We start from the raw sequence: 17,783 nt of genomic DNA on the forward strand, positions 1-17,783 counted from the left end.
CTGCGGCTTTATAAAATCCATATTGGTTGCTGGCGGTGGAGGGGTAGGAGGACCTGGGTGTTCTTTTCTAAACTATGTCCTGTATTGCGACCACATACAGAAATAAGATTGTTTTACAGGGCAAAATATTTAAATTAAATGAAATGGGTGGATCAATAGCATTTTGTTGCATTTCCTATTTACTGAACAGCTGCAAAACCTGCAATGTGATCTCTTTCCTGGAATTAGTTAACATGGTGACTGCCATTTGCCTCAAAAGAGAGAGGGCAAGTCCCAAAACTGGAATGATGACATGTACCTAAGTATGGCCCAGGTGGACAATCAGAGGTAAAATGGATTAACACTACTTTTCTCAACCCTTCTATCACTAACTTACCCAGCCATGCAAAATACAGTGCTATCTTCTCTCCATGGTACTTTCTGATGTGGTCCAGTGGCTGGTACTTGTGCCACTTTCTCCAAGAAGCCCAGTACTCAAACAGTATCTGTCTGTATGTCATGCATTGAGGGTCCATCCCAGGTATGTGGGTGTATTTTCCCTGAGGGAAGTAAAACAACAACGGTCATGCACAGTCATTGCCGAGCACCTGGATTAGAAGCAAATGTTAGGAAGGGAAACATTTTACGGAAAAGCTGAAATTGAGCTCCTGCCACATGGCATGTAACATAAGTGCTGACATGTAACTGAAATATGGCATCATCCAGCAAGTGCTGAGCAGCTCAAGGGCTCTTGATTTCTTGATTGTGCCTTTTGTCTGCAATAAATATATTCCATTTGTAGTTAAATTGTTGCTTGACTCCAACATATCTATATCTATAATAAATCTATTTTATTTCAGTTATGAGTGTATGCAACGGGATGTAGTCGGCATCTCGTCGTACGAAATGCCGACTGTCAGAAGACCAGCAACCAAATCTCAACAGGTTGGGATCCCGGCACCAATATACCGACCACCGGCATCCTGAAAGTAAGTATCGGGGTGTTAGGGGGAGGTTAGGTAGCGGGGTTAGGGTTAGGGATAGGCGTTAGGGAGAGTGTTAGGGTTAGGCACCGGGAAGGTAGTGTTAGGATTGGGGTGCAGGGAGGGGGAGGTTAGGTGTAGGCACTAGGGGGAGAGGTTACGTTTAGGCACTGGAGAGGGGGTGTTAGGTTCAGGGTGCGGGGATGGGAGGGGGAGGTTAGGTTTAGGCACTAGGGGGGAGTTTAGGGTTAGGCACCGGGGAGGGAGGGTTAGGGTTAAGGTAGGGATTAGAGAAAAGTACTTACCATTCCATCCTATGGATGTCGGGATTCTGGCTGTCGGGATGCCGTTGACGGTATTCTGACCAGCTGAATTCTGACAGCCGGGATTTCATACCCAACCCGTGTGTGTATGGTAGGAATACCAATGAATGTTTTGAGCCTCACTGTGGGAACCGACCCTGAAAAATGAACAATACACCCGGAACACACCTAGGGCCTGCTTCTGAGTTGGATGCTGCAGTGTCCGTCTGTGTCTGTGTCCAGGTGTGTGTCTTTTGCTAGTATCGCTTCTAGGACTATATGCAAACACTGCTACAAGCCCTTCCCTGGTGTGTGTCTGAATGTGCAAGGACTGAGACGCCTACTTTAAGCATCTTTAGATGATAAAATACAGCTTGGTGCATCTTTAGACGCTTCCATAGGTCGCACCATCAAAACTTGCGCCAGCCCCATGATAGGTGCAGATTGTCTGTCAGAGTTTAGCCTGGAATGTGAGATTATGCATCTGAGTTTGCAACCACTACAGAGACAATCCCGCAACACTCCTATAACGCGCCCATAAGACGCACCAGCTCTGTGCATCTGCATAGCCACATCCCTGTCATCTCCCAGGAACGCCCAAAACAGTTTCAAGACAATTATGAGACCGTGTGCCTCAATCACAACTGTGACTCTGTGCGCAGGGACTCTGGATGCATGAAATGTACGAGACATTACATTGCTTCTGACAGAATCAGGGCCCTAGGATGACGCAGAATTAGTAGCAAAATGGATGCAAATAATCTGATCTGAATAGCGCCCTTACAGAAATTCAGGAGTCTCACAGACATTCTGGTAGAGCAGTCAGGTACGGGATCAATCCCAGGCAGAACCTTACAGAAGCACTTAGGGTAAGTGTTGAAAGTTCGTTTTGTGGCAGAAAACCCTTGTAAAAATTTAATTGTCTGTTTTTGTCCTTTAATACATCTGGCCTGCTATCAAGATCCTAAAATGTATGCGCAGGCTGCATTGTTAAATAAAATGTAACAGCACAAATATAGGTCACGGAGTTAAGCTGCGTGGTCACTTTTACACTACACAGGGTCTCACATCATGCAGAGGGTATGTGTCACTTAGCACATTTTCACTCAGTAATCTCTCCACGCCAGTCTCACCCTTACAGGAGTTACCATATGGAGTGCGAGCCAGAATCTCGTAGACCTGGAGAAAGCACAAACCTCATGAAACATATTTTTATATTTTTGAACATTAAAATGTGTTACCATATTACTATTATTAATATAATTAACATTTACTTACATAGTGCCAGCTTTCTAGCACTATACAATTGGAAACAACACAGTAATAATAAAGGACTGGGTATTACCAAACAGAGGTTAAAGGGCCCTGTTTGAACCTATACACTATTGATGTACTAAGGTGAGAGAAGAGGCCAGTAGTGTCTGTTATGGTAAAAATATGCTGAAAAAAACAATAAAGAAGCGTGGGTCAAGCAATGAAAGCGCTTTAAATTATTTTATTTCTCCCAAGTACTAGCGCGTGTAAACAGGGCCGTAGACAGCGGCAACGGTACTGAGTGGTGGAGTGGCCAATATGGGGAAGCATGGACATGGCCCCTCTTAAAAAAATGGGAACAAATAGTATGTGCGGCGCTGTACAGGAGGAGGTTGGCAGCCGCACAGCTGCTGCACAGGCAGGATGACGGGGAGGAGGGGACGTGAGGGTGGGGATTGTGGGCACCTAAGGAGGCAGTCTCTCCCCATAGGTGCCAGCTGTCGTGGGAGGGGCTATGTGGTCTGCAGGAGGTGACCACTATCCCCGCTTGCCTCTTTAAAAAAACAGATAATTAATTAGTACCTGACCCCCGCCTCACTCTGCGCCCCTGCATGTAAATCATTAATGGAATCATCATTAAACATGATAGCGTTGGGTGTTTAGAGGCTGGAAGGCAGTCATTTGAACCACATCTAATGAGTATAATGCAAAACATTTATGGTTTGTCAGAGATGATATATATATATATATATATATATATATATGTGTGTATATAAATATCTCATTAACTATGACGTACTGTTCTGGGCCAAAATGTATTTTCCTTAAGATAAGTTTTATTTTAAAGGCCCTTTTGAGTACCGTCTTTTCTAAATACTCTATATATGCATATATATTATACATATAAGTAAATTAAGTATATATGATATACAGTATACAGTATATATAAAAGCACGCGAATGCTAGAATAAGCATGAGAGGACATAAGCACCCTGTTTTTTATTGTGCTAATACTGGTTAAAACTGGTTTGGGGGGTTGCAGTCTCGTTATAGGTTAGGTTAGTGGGTTAATCAGTAGTGACAGCCTATCAGGGACCTGTTTGGGCGGGCTCTGTTTATGAATATTAGGGCGCTGGGAGGAGTCAGCTTTCTCTTTTCCAGTTGTGATCTCCTCTGGATAAGTACCTCAGTACCTCAGTGTCATAATATTTATCAGTTATTCTTGCCACTGTTTTGTTTTACCTTCCTTTGCTATCCTATATATTCTGCCTCTCCTGTATTGCATCTCCTCTATCTTTCATCCCTCCTCTGTCTCCCCCCCCACACGCTCCTCAACTCCCTCTGCCTGCTCTTTGCCTTTGCATCTATTGATACCCCCACTCCTGTGCCCCATCCGCCATGCCGCGCCCGCGCCGCAATGCCCCCCCCCAGCGGCTGGCAGAGGCAGCCAGGCCGCTTGCATTAGCCGCTGCCTCCCCTTACACGCGCGGTGCGCACACTGCGCCCGCGCGTGTCATCGCGGACGCCGGGGGCTCTCGCTCCCAGTGCGGGTAACGGCGTCCTTGCGCCCTCACCGTCAGGCCTGCAGGCATGGCCGGCCCGCGGTGGGGGGCCTTCCCCGAGCCCATCCCAGGCATCAGGGGTTGGCAGCGGGAGCGTTGCTGCGGCAGCTGCGGCTCCCGTCGCTGGCCCCGCTCTGTTGGCGGCGGCGGCCACTTTAGGTGCGCTGGGCTTGCAGAGCCCTGTGTTAATGGCCGCCGGCCGACAGGACCCGGCTGGCAGCGCCGGGATGGGGGGATTTGTGCCCTCACCGCCGAGCCCGCAGGACTGGCTGTACTGCCGGGAGGGCCCTTCCCCCCATGCTTTCAACGCACCAGGGGCTGGCAGCGGGAGCGTCGTCGCGGTGGCCGCGGCTCCCGTAGTTGGCCCCGCCCATATTACAGTGGCGGCCATTTTAGATATGCAGGGCCGGCAGAGCCCAGAGTTAATGGCCGCCGGCTGTCGGGATTTGGAGAGGGTGGGATCGCTGACCCCAGTACCCGGCCCCGCATGCTTTAATCCACGGGTGCCTGCAGAGCCACAGTATCTGCGCAGCTCTTTTTCCACAACCTCCACTGCTTTAGGGGCAGGGAGGACAGAGCGCAACACCCCTAGCAGAGCGCAACCCCCCTCGGGTATTGTGCTTTTTTCCAGCCCGGCTGGGCTGCAGGCATCTCCTATTAGGCGTTGTGCTGCGGCGGATGGACGCGGTGGTGTCTCCGCTCGCAGCACCCCCATTAATCAGCAGTATGTGCTACCTCTCGCTGCGCCATTGCCGCAGGCTCCCAGCGTCCCGTTTTATGGCCCTGCGCGGCATAATTTTCCTTTGCACAGCCCGGCATTGGGGGCGCAGTGGTCCCCTTATTTTGCTCAGGGCCTAGCGCAGCAGGTGCTTCCAACCGTCCCGCCAGCGTTTACGCAGCAAGGCTTCGACCCGCGACTGTCTCAGGCCGCGGGTCAGTTCATGCATCAGGTGATGCCGCCCTATGCGGGGCAGCATTTTTATTCTGCCCCTTCATGGTTCCGCTTGCAACATCCGGTTTCACACCAGGCGCCAGACTATTTTGTAAGGCAGGAGCCAATCCAGCAGCCCCCTCTGCCGGCGGCCCCTCCTCCGGTTAGGCCACCCACCCCCCCATGCTCAAACCACGCGCAGGCGAGGGCTTCCCCGTCAGCAGTGGTCCCAACCCAAGCCCCTGCAGCGACCGCTGTTGCGCACAAGATCATGTCTAACGCTGTCGTTCCAAGTCCACAGGGTTCATCTACCTTGGCTGTCATTGCTGGTGATGCTGTGTCTACAGAGGATGCCCAGCCGTCGTCAACCCCGAACGTGATGGGCGTGCCACGTGACGCAAGCCAGGAGGCGGTTTCCGCCGTGGTGTCAGCTACCCCGTCGACTTCTGGAGCAGGTGAGATACCATTGCACCACAGCCAAATTGATTTGTCACACTCAGAGGATTCCTCCGACTCTTCCAGTTCAGCTGATAAACCGCGTAAGCTAATGCGCTATTTCGTTCAGCAGTTGAAAGGGAAGCGTAAAAGCCCGAATAGAGCGCGTAGTTCTGCAAGCAGCTCGGTTCCGGATGTGACGGGTGATGCCGTACACTGCTCTAACACTGCCATTTTAAGAGGCGTTATGTCGAAAGTGAGGGAGCGTATTAGAAAGGGCAAATAGGTAGACATGTTTGCCATTACGCATGACGCCAAAAAAGCGTTGGATACAGCTAAATCTGGGGGGGCAGCAGCGGAGGAGGTGCGGCGCAGCTACGCCAATTGGCTTTGCGGGATGTATATTTTTGCGGCTTGCTATACCGAAACTAGGCCTGCCGAGTTTCTGAACATCCTGAAGTACTTACACCTCGTGCACAGTATTCAGTTGTCCGCTAGGCACAATGTGTGGCGGCAGTATGACGAGGCTTTCCGTAAAAAGCAGGATGGCCAGAAAATTCTTAGCTTCGGCTTTAAGGACGTGGAGGTCTGGCTTGAGGTCACTCAGCAGAACAAAGCCACCACGGAAGCACCAGTGGGCCGTAAGCAGCCCTTTGTTGCCCGTCCAGGTTTTAACACGGCAGGAAAGGGAAAGTGCTTTGCCTTTAATAGCGGGCAATGTAACAGAGGAGCCAGCTGCCGTTTTAAGCACATCTGTCTGTCGTGTGGAAGCAATCACGCAGTTAAAGAATGCAAGCGCACAGGCGGGCAGACAGCGGGGCAGGGCGAGCAGCGAAATGCTAAATAGAGCCGTTTCACCAATACAGTTAGATGTGTTGGAACGGTGGTTGGGCCGCTATCCGTTTAGGGCAGAAGCAGCCTTTTTGTTGCAAGGTTTTCGGGAGGGTTTTCATTTACCAATAGTTAGGTCAGTTGCGGCGTTAGCAAAAAGGAACCTTAAATCGGCTAGGGATTATCCTGATATTGTGAGGGCCAAAGTAATGGTGGAGGTGGAATTGGGCCGCATGGCTGGCCCTTTCTCATCTCCTCCTTTAATGGATTTGTGCATTGCTCCCTTGGGAGTTGTTCCCAAGAAGGAGGTAGGTAAATTTCGGTTGATCCAGCACCTGTCCTACCCAGAATGAGGATCAGTTAACGACGCTTTGGACCCAAAGGACTGCAGCGTCACTTACCAATCTTTTGGGGATGCCCTCCGGATAGTGCAGGGGTTTGGTAGGGGAGCGCTATTGGCAAAAATAGATATAGAGTCAGCTTTCAGGTTACTTCCATTGCACCCCGACTCTTTTAGATTCATGGGTTTTAAGTTCGAGGGTTCATATTTCGTGGACAAATGTTTGCCAATGGGTTGTTCCATTTCCTGTGCCTTTTTCGAATGCTTTAGCTCATTCCTGCAATGGTGCATTTGAGCGGGTTCAGGAAAAACTGGGATAGCCCATTACTCAGATGATTTTTTATTAGTTGGTCCAGCTGATAGCGTTGTCTGCAGCGAGCTGCTTTTATCAGTGCAGGCTCTTTTTCGCGTTATGGGCGTGCCCATTGCGGCGAAAAAGACAGAGGGACCTACCACAGTTTTGTCCTATTTAGGTATCGAGATTGATACCGTGATGGGTTTATGTCGGTTGCCCCAGGATAAAGTCACTAAGATGCACGAATACTTAGAACTCTGCCTCTCTGCAAAGAAAATTTCATTGAGGCAGTTGCAGTCGTTACTCGGCCTACTTAATTTCTCTTGCCGAGAGATCCCTATGGGTAGGATCTTCTGCCGTCGGTTGGAGAGGGCCACGGCGGGCGTTAAAAAGGCGCACCATTTAATTCTTTTGACTAGGGAGCTTAAGGAGGACGTACGTTTGTGGTGTGCCTTTTTACGGGATTTCAATGGTGTGAGGATTTGGTTACCCAAATTGGTGGCCAACTCTGAACTCCAGCTTTATACTGATGCGTCCGGAGCTTGCGGTTTTGGGGCCTTTTTCGAGGGGCAGTGGTGCGCTGAGCCATGGCCAAAAAGCTGGCAGGATGCCGGTTGGACATCTAATATGCTCCTTTTGGAGCTTTTCCCGATTGTGGTGGCAGTGGAGATTTGGGGTAATGTACGCTTAGCAATCGGAGCATAAGTTTCTGGTGCGATAACTTGGGGGTAGTCCAGGCCATTAACAATCAGAGGTCAGTCTGCCCTCAAGCTCTCAGTTTACTGAGGCATCTGATACTTTTGTGTCTCCAGGGGAACATTGATTTCAGGGCGCGGCACGTCCCTGGCGTTGATAACGAGATAGCGGATGCTTTATCTCGTTTTCAATGGACTAGGTCATTGGCGCCTGCAGCCAGTGTTAATGGCTTATCTTGTCCCGCTCATGTCTGGCAGATCATCGGGCCGGCATCGATGGACTCGCATTGAGAGCTTTGGCACCGAGCACCTTAAAGTCATATACGGCAGCGTGGGATTCGTGGCTGGCTTTCTTAGCCGAAGTAGATCGGGGTAAGAATATTGAGGATAGCATGTTGCAATTTGTTTGGATGTGGCATGAGCGGGGCCGGTCTAAGGCCGCAATGTCCGGCGCCTTAGCCGGCATCTCGTATTTTTCGCGCTTGCGGGGATTGGTAGATCCAACCAAGTCGTTCCTTCTGACCAAGGCTTTAAAAGGATGGGCTAGAGAACAGGCAGGGCCAGGCGATTCTCGGAGGCCGGTTGACACCGGTTTGTTGAGAAATCTACTGGTGGCAGTAGCGGGAGTAGCCTTGGGACAGTACGAGGCAATTTTGTTTCAATTAGCTTTTGTTTTGGCTTTCTTCGGAGCGCTGCGGGTAGGCGAGTTAGCGTCCGCTAGCAAGAGGGCAACAAGCTCGGGGATTCTGTTGAATAACGTGATGGTTAAGTCGGATTTGATCTTGCTAAAAATTCAAAGATCAAAGACCGACCAATTAGGGAGGGGGCATTGGCTGTCGATCCCTGCGCATCCGGACCCGAGCATATGTCCAGTTAGCATAGCTAGGCGTTACAACTTGCAGCGTCCGCAAGGCAGTTGTCAATGGCTTGTTCATGAGGACCTTTCGCCACTGACACGTTTTCAGTTTGCTGCAATTTTTAAGCGATGTTTGGTAGCGCTTGATTTGCCGGTTGAACTTTACGGCACACACTCGTTTAGGATTGGCGCGGCTACTTGTGCGGCAGCAGCGGGCTCTTCCAGCGACGCAATCAAACGGTTGGGTCGTTGGAGGTCTTCCGCTTATAAAGGTTATGTGAGAGGCGACATGCTGACAAATTAGACAGCGCTTCTGGTGAGTTTGTTTTTTGGGAAACCCAGTGCCTTAAGCTACCTGCCGCTAGGGGGGGTTGGAGTTCTTTTCACCTTTTGCCCTCCATTGAGGTTTTGGTGTTGTTCACCTCCATCTGGGTCACTCAAATAACTCAGTTTCCCCGACCAGTTGTTGGTTTAAATAATTTCCCCTTACAGGTGGTGGTAGGGTGTTTGATAGGGTGTGGATTGTAGGCCATTCGTATGTTTTTTGGGCTTGCAGGCACCCCGTTGCTCGTGATAGCCCCAGTAATGTACGCTGGATTGGGGTGCGAGGATTTCGTTGGAGTGGTCTTTTGTCTCTTCTTTGGGACTCAGAGAAGAAATGGGGTGCCCCGGATTGCTTGATCATACATCTAGGCGGCAATGATTTGGGCACTTGTAAAGGCGTTGAGGTTATCCTGGCCATTAAAAAGGATTTCCAAGTAATTGCCGTGCGTTGGCCGAAGGTGCATTTGGTGTGGTCGGAGGTTATTCCTCGTAGGTTTTGGCGAGGGGAGCAGGGTGGCGCGGCTTTGGATAGGGTGAGGAGGAAATTGAATGCCGCAGTGTCTCGTCATGTAGAGGGTTTGGGAGGGCGTGTCATTAAACACCCCCGTATACGTTTTGAGGAGGTTGATTTCTACAGAGAGGATGGAGTGCATTTGGCAGGGGAAGGTTTGGCATTGTTTGTTTCGGCTCTTTTGTCGGGCATTGCTAGACGTTAGTGGTCCTGTTAGCTGGTGGCGGTTCGTTGTCTAGGGACACCGTTTGACGGAAAGCAGTGCTCCTCGGTGGCTCAATTTAGTGCAGCTGAACTTGGCTAGCATCCCCCCTTTGAGAGAGGCGAGTCGGTTGCTGCCTTAGGGGAGGACCAGGTCTCCATCTTATGGAGGGATCAGCACTGTGCTAGATTAAGGGGGCTATGGTACTACTCAAGGCAGCTCACATCGGGTGGTGGATTATCCACCTCCTTCTTAGTAATACTCTTAGATGGGCTGTAGCCGAGGTAGCACTGCTTTTTCGCCACCATGCTCGATCATTACAATTTTAATTCATAATCTGATTTCAATAAATTTGGCTGCGACCTCTTTTTTGCAAATCTATATCGTTGTCAGTGTCATTATTTTAGTTGGATAAGTTTAAGTTAAGTATGGTAAAATAATAAAACTATGGGTGACTTATTGTTTTTCTATAGCTCCACTCCCCAGTAGCTCCACCCAAATGCTCCTGAACCTATTTAGCTATTGTCCGGCACTCATCTACACATTGTAGCAGCTGCCCAGGTGCCCAACCTGTAGTAATAATATAGAGCTAGCAGTGGACCGATATATATATATATATATATATCTCTCTCTCTCGTCATTTTATTTCATATACAGTATATACTCACCATCTGGTGCCGTTGGGTATTTGTGAAAAATGTTTCTTTGTTCCCACTACCCAGGTACCTACATAGAAGACACAGATGGAGGATAAGTTATTGCCAGCTTACATTACATTTCTGAAGATGTTCAAGGTTTTTTTTTTTTGGCACTTTTACAATACCAAGCTGCTCCCATCCCTCTGTAACCGCACATCCAGACATGGAATAACCCAATATATTGGACTAAGTATTATCCTACAGCTATACTGGTGTTGTTTAAGTTAATATATGAAGATATAGGGCTAAATTTACTAAGCAACGGGTTCTAAATCCTGGCAGTGTTGTGGAGGTATTGCAACCCGCTGATCTAATCAGGCCAAGACCTACAGAAAAACCGCACGCTTTAGTATAGAAAAGAATTGAATATCAAAGCACCATCAATGTTTTAGCCCAATACAGAATAGATTAGAACCCCTAATTTATCAACTAGCTGTTTGAAAGCTACAACATGTAAATACGCCCCCAAAAATTACTCCACTCGACAGGCGTGATTGCTGAATAAAAGAATTGCTTTTGACTGGCAAGATTGATTGACAGGAATATCAGCCAATTGCGCTATGAAGGATTATGTCTCTCACGTAGATATGACTAGTCTTTAGCAGAAATACACAAACAAAAATATAAAACACAAAACATACAATCACACTACACACACACACACACACACAAAAAATCACAAACAGGACTTTAAAAATATGTAAAAATAACCAGACTATATGGATAACTCACCAAGACAACTTCTGAAAAAAAAAAATCAGCACAATTAGCAATCACTTTTTATGGGATCAATCCAATTGCACGCGATAAACTCGCGGGTGCGAGTCATCGCGGCAATGTCCTCACCTTACGGCATCCCGGATTCGCATACAAGACTTCGCAGGGCTCCGAGCAAAATGATGCGAATCCGAGCTCGGGTCAGGCCGCGAAGGGTGCGAGGTGCCGTCCGTCACCAGTGGTTTAACGCTGTTGCATCTGCAACTCGCACCCTTCGCATGGAATAGGATTGACCCCTATATCTATCTTCTTATACTTTCCTAATATTTTCTCTTTCTACTGTACACTTAAGCTGGGTACACACTAGACGACTAGCAAACAATGCAAAGATCGTCTAGATGGACAAACGATCTAGTGCATGCACACTGTGCAATCTAACAAGTGACCAAACGATATATCGTGCGTCGTCGTTTAATCGTTAACTATATAATGTTAAACATATCGCCTGGTTGTTCTGTGAGCATACATACTGCACGATTTGCGGGGAATCACCCTCGAGATTGTCAGATTGAGCTGCATGTAGGGACGACCTGAAGATGAGAGGGACGACACCTTGGGAGCGCGCATACTTGATGATTTTAACAATTTGTCATTCTGATGCGTCGGGATCGGCGTAATCGTTCAAAAAATCGTCTAGTGTGTGCGCAGCTTTACACTCCTTACAAACCCACAAAGTGAAAGTAGCCGACTGTCTGTGTCTATGATGTCAGGTGAATGTTGTTCCTGTAAAAGCACCATTAAATGAATATGAATAGAAAGTCTTATATTCCAGAGTGGTTTCAACAGAAATTGCCGACAAATAGAACACGCCACGGCGGTTTGTCATTTAGAAACCGACAGGGCTCAGCGGCATTTTCAGTGTAGACACCAAACCCGCTACTTAGTAAATTTAGCCCATAGGACCTGATTCCGAGTTGGGAGCAATGAAAAGAAAGCAAGTAACTTTGTATATGGAACAAACCATTTTGCAATGCAAGGGGTGCAAATACAGTGGGATTTTTTATGCATGCAGATTAAATACTGTCTCCTTTACTGCCCATAGTAATTTTATTTCTGTGAAGCAAGAGCCCTGCACCCCCATTCACTAGTCTTTTGTTTTATTGCTCAATGTATCTTGCCCTGGGTTGTAAAGGAATCACTTCAACATGCAAAACTCTAGTGAATGAACTAATCTGCAAATTATTAGTGCAAGATTAATATGGTCAAAATAATAGTGTTTCCGGGTTATGGTCAGTACATTTAGTATTTACACCCATATTCTGTATTTACATTAGTATCTGTTGTACAGGGCCGCCATCAGGTGGGGACTGCGGGCACTGGAATCCCGGGCCTGGACACCTGGTAGAAAGGGTGGGGGGGGGCGCTCCTCCACTTCCCCCCCTGTCGTTTCTAGCATTTTTATTTTTTGTACGGAGAGCAGCAGCAGCAGCCGGGAACACGTGCTGGCGCGTCAGTGTTCAGGGGCGGGAACTTAGAAGAGACACTGAGACAGCACAGCAGCAGACGGTAAGTTGAATGTGCTGTGCTTGTGAAAGCGGAGGAGATGGGGGCTGGCTGGACACACACAGAAGAGGGGGCTGGGTGGACACATAAGGGGGCCTGGCTGAGCACACACAGAAGGGGGGCTGGTTGGACACATAAGGGGGGCTGGCTGGACACAACAGAAGGGGGGCTGATTGGACACAAAAGGGAGGCTGGCTGGACACACAGAAGGGGGCTGGTGGACACATAAGGGGGGCGGGCTGGACATACAGAAAGGGGGCTGATGGACACACACAGAAGGGGGGCTGGTTGGAAACATACGGGGGCTGGCTGGACACAAAAGAAGGGGGGCTGGCTGGACACAAAAGAAGGGGGGCTGGTTGGACACACACAGAAGGGGGGCTGGTGGACACAACAGAAGGGGGGCTGGTTGGATACATACAAGGGGCTGGCTGGACACACACAGAAGGGGGGCTGGTGGACATACACAGAATGGCGGCTGGTGGACATATAAGGGGGCCTGACTGGACACACACAGAAGGGGGGCTGGTGGACACATAATGGGGGCTGGTGGACACATAAGGGGGCTGCAGGACACACAGAAGGGGGGCGGGTGGACACACACAGAAGGGGGGCTGGTGGACACATAAGGGGTGCTGGCTGGACACACATGGAAGGGGGAGCTGGTGGACACATAAGGGAGGCTGGCTGGACACACAAAAAGTGGTCTGGTGTACACATTAGGGGGGCTGGCTGGACACACACAGAAGTGGGGCTGCTTGGACACATAAGGGGGCCTGGCTGGACACACACAGAATGGGGCTGGTGGACACATAAAAGGGGCTGGCTGGACACACACAGAAGGGGGGCAGGTGGACACTTTATGGGGACAGGCTGGACACACACAGATGGGGGGCTGGTGGGCACATAAGGGGGCCTGGCTGGACACACACAGAAGGGGGGATGGTGGACACATAAGGGGGGCTGGCTGGACATACAGAAAGGGGGCTGATGGACACACAGAAGAGGGGCTGGTTGGAAACATATGGGGGCTGGTTGGACACACACAGTAGGGGGCTGGTGGACACATAAGGGGGCCTGGCTGGACACAACAGAAGGGGGGCTGGTTGGATACATACAAGGGGCTGGCTGGACACACATAGAATGGGGGCTGGTGGACACATAAGCGTGCCTGGCTGGACACAACAGAAGGGGGGCTGCTGGACACATACGAGGGGCTGGCTGGACACACACAGAAGGGGGCCTGGTGGACACATAAGGGGGGCTGGCTGGACACTCACAGAAGGGGGGCTGGTGGACACATAAAGGGGGCTGGCTGGACACACACAGAAGGGGGGCTGGTGGACACATAAGGGGTGCTGGCTGGACACATACAGAAGGGGGTCTGGTGGACACATAAGGGGGGCTGGCTGGACACACACAGAAGGGGGCTGGTGGACACATAAGGGGTGCTGGCTGGACACCCACGGAAGGGGGGCTGGTGGACACATAAGGGGTGCTGGCTGGACACACATGGAAGGGGAGGGCTGGAGGACACATAAGGGGGGCTGGCTGGACACACAGAAAGTGGTCTGGTGTACACAGGGGGGCTGGCTGGACACACACAGAAGTGGGGCTGGTGGACACATAAGGGGGGCTGGCTGGATGCACACAGAAGGAAGGCTGGTGGACACATTATGGGGACTGGCTGGACACAGAAGGGGGGCTGGTTGACACATAAGCGGGTCTGGCTGGACACACACGGAAGGGGGGCTGGTGGACACTTAAGGGGGGCAGGCTGGACACACAGAAAGGGGTCTTTTGGACACATAAGGGGGACTGGCTGGACACACAGAAGCGGGGCTGGTTGGACACATAAGGGAGACTGGTTGGACACACAAGGGGGCCTGGCTGGACACACACTGAATGGGAGCTGGTGGACACATAAGGGGGGCCGGCTGGAAGGGGGGCTGGAGGACACATAAGAGGGGCTGGCTGGACACACACAGAAGGGGGGCTGGTGGACACATAAGGGGGCCTGGCTGGACATACACAAAAGGGGGGCTGGTGGACACATAAGGGGGCCTGGCTGGACACACACAGAAGGGGGGCTGGTGGACACACAGAAGTGGGGCTGGTTGGACACATATAAACGGACCTGGCTGGGCAAATAAGGGGTCCTGGCTGGACACAGACAAAAGGGGGCTGGTGGACACATAAGGGGGGCTGGTGGACACATAAGGGAGTCTGGCTAGACAAAGAGAAAGGGGTCTGGTGGACACATAAGGGGGGCTGGCTGGACACAAAAGGAGGCCTGGCTGGACACATAAGGGGGCCTGGCTGGACACACACAGAAGGGGGCTGGTGTACACGCACAGAAGAGTGGCTGGTGGACACATATGGGGGCTGGCTGGACACACACAGAAGGGGAGCTGGTGGACACATAAGGGGGCCTGGCTGGACACATAAGGGGACAAGGCTGGACACGTAAAGGGGGCTGGCTGGACAAACAGAGAAGCGGGGCTGGTGGACACCTAAGGAGGGCCTGGCTGGACACATAAGGGGGACTGGTTGGACACACACAGAAGCGGGGCTGGTTGGACACATAAGGGGCTCTTGCTGGACACACAAGGGGGCCTGGTTGGACACATAAGGGGGCCTGGCTGGACACACACAGAATGGGAGCTGGTGGACACATAAGGGAGGCTGGGTGGACACACACAGAAGGGGGGCTGGTGGATACACCAGCCCCCCTTCTGGGGAAACATAAGGGAGGCTGGCTGGACACACACAGAAGGGGGGCTGGTGGATACTTAAGGGGACCTGGCTGAACATACAAAAAAGGGGGCTGGCTGGACACATAAGGGGCCTGGCTGGACACACACAGGAGGGGGGCTGGTGGACACATAAGGGGGTCTGCCTGGACACACAGAAGGGGGGCTGGTTGGACACATATAAACGGGCCTGGCTGGGCAAATAACGGGTCCTGGCTGGACACACACAAAAGGGGGCTGGTGGACACATAACGGGGACTGGCTGGACACACACAGAATGAGGACTGGTGGACACATAAGGGGGCTGGCTGGACACGCAGAAGTGGGGCTGGTGGACACATAAGGGGGGCTGGCGGGATGCACACAGAAGGAAGGCTGGTGGACACATTATGGGGACTGGCTGGACACATAAGGGGGGCTGGTGGACACATAAGGGGGCCTGGCTGGACTCAATCAGAAGGGGGGCTGGCTGGACACACCGAGAATGGGGGATGGTGGACACATAAGGGGGGCTGGTGGACATATAAGGGGGCTGGCTAGACACAGAGAAAAGGGTCTGGTGGACACATAAGGGGGGCTGGCTGGACACATAAGGAGGCCTGCTGTACTCATAAGGGGGCCTGGCTGGACACATAAGGGGGCCTGGATGGACACATATGGGGGGCTGGCTGGAGACACAGAGAAGGGGGGCTGGTGGACACATAAGGAGGGCCTGGCTGGACACATAAGGGGGCCTGGCTGGACACACAAAGAAGGGGGCTGGTGTACACATAAGGGTCCTTGCTGGACACACACAGAAGGGGGGCTGGTTGACACATAAGCGGGTCTGGCTGGACACACAGAAGGGGGGCTGGTTGGACACATAAGCGGGCCTGGCTGGACAAAAAAGGCAGCCTGGTTGGACACACACAAAAGGGGGGCTGGCTGGACACACACAGAAGAGGGGGTGGTGGACAAATAAGGGGGGCTGGTGGACACATAAGTGGGGCTGGCTGGACACATAAAGGGGTCTGGCTGGACATATAAGGGACCTGGCTGGATACACAAGGGGGGCTGGCTGGACAAACAGAGAAGGGGGGCTGGTGGACATCTAAGGAGGGCCTGGCTGGACACATAAGGGGGCCTGGCTGGAAACAGACAGAAGGGGGCTGGTGTATACATAAGGGGGGCTGGCTGGACATGCACAGAAGGGGGGCTGGTGGATACATAAGGGGTCTGGCTGGACACATACAGAAGGGGGGCTGGTGGACACATAAGGGGGCCTTGCTGGACACACACAGAAGGGGGTTGGTTGGACACATATGGGGGCCTGGCTGGGCAAATAAGGGGGCCTGGCTGGACACACACAGAAGGAGGCTGGTGAACACATAAGGGGGGCTGGCTGGACACACACAGAAGGGGGGCTGGTGGACACATAAGGGGGGATGGCTGGACACTCACAGAAGGGGGGCTGGTGGACAAAAAAGGGGTGCTGGCTGGACACACACGGAAGGGGGGCTGGTGGACACATAAGGGGGGCAGGCTGGACACACAGAAAGGGGTCTTTTGGACACATAAGGGGGGCTGGCTGGACACACACAGAAGCGGGGCTGGTTGGACACATAAGGGAGACTGGTTGGACACACAAGGGGGCCTGGCTGGACACACACTGAATGGGAGCTGGTGGACACATAAGGGGGGCCGGCTGGAAGGGGGGCTGGAGGACACATAAGAGGGGCTGGCTGGACACACACAGAAAAGGGGCTGGTTGGACACATATAAACGGACCTGGCTGGGCAAATAAGGGGTCCTGGCTGGACACAGACAAAAGGGGGCTGGTGGACACATAAGGGGGGCTGGCTGGACACACACAGAATGAGGGCTGGTGGACACATAAGGCAGACTGGCTGGACACACAGAGAAGGGGGGCTGGTGGACACATAAGGGGGTCTGGCTCGACAAAGAGAAAGGGGTCTGGTGGACACATAAGGGGGGCTGGCTGGACACAAAAGGAGGCCTGGCTGGACACATAAGGGGGCCTTCTGGACACATAAGGGGGCCTGGATGGACACATAAGGGGGGCTGGCTGCACACACAATGAAGGGGGGCTGGTGGACACATAAGGAGGGCCTGGCTGGACACATAAGGGGGCCTGGCTGGACACACACAGAAGGGGGCTGGTGTACACATGAGGGGGCTGGCTGTACACGCACAGAAGAGTGGCTGGTGGACACATATGGGGGCTGGCTGGACATACACAGAAGGGGAGCTCGTGGACACATAAGGGGGCCTGGCTGGACACATAAGGGGACATGGCTGGACACGTAAGGGGGGCTGGCTGGACAAACAGAGAAGCGGGGCTGGTGGACACCCAAGGAAGGCCTGGCTGGACACATAAGGGGGACTGGTTGGACACACACAGAAGCAGGGCTGGTTGGACACATAAGGGGCTCTTGCTGGACACACAAGGGGGCCTGGCTGGACACACACAGAATGGGAGCTGGTGGACACATAAGGGAGGCTGGGTGGACACACACAGAAGGGGGACTGGTGGACACACCAGCCCCCCTTCT

The 17,783-nt window shown here is 51.8% G+C and overlaps 2 protein-coding genes across 2 annotated transcripts in view; one reads left to right on the forward strand and one right to left on the reverse strand.

Annotated features, from left to right (window-relative positions):
- ANO7 (anoctamin 7) overlaps window positions 1-17,783 on the reverse strand; it is a 202,114-nt gene that overhangs the window by 107,776 nt on the left and 76,555 nt on the right. The window contains exons 6-8 of the mRNA XM_088479281.1: window positions 10,169-10,226; window positions 2,333-2,443; window positions 377-539 (exon numbers count right to left, since the gene is read on the reverse strand). Coding sequence (XP_088335407.1) covers window positions 377-539; window positions 2,333-2,443; window positions 10,169-10,226 — 332 coding nt within the window. The remainder of the gene's footprint in view (window positions 1-376; window positions 540-2,332; window positions 2,444-10,168; window positions 10,227-17,783) is intronic.
- On the forward strand, window positions 5,034-8,767 carry LOC148517035 (uncharacterized). The gene is made up of 2 exons (XM_088479263.1): window positions 5,034-5,550; window positions 7,842-8,767. Exons 1-2 carry the CDS (start codon window positions 5,034-5,036, stop codon window positions 8,765-8,767), a joined length of 1,443 nt encoding a protein of 480 aa, XP_088335389.1.

This window comes from Taudactylus pleione, unplaced genomic scaffold (assembly GCF_031769625.1).
Source record: "Taudactylus pleione unplaced genomic scaffold, aTauple2 ptg000229l, whole genome shotgun sequence".
Lineage (NCBI taxonomy): Eukaryota > Metazoa > Chordata > Amphibia > Anura > Myobatrachidae > Taudactylus > Taudactylus pleione.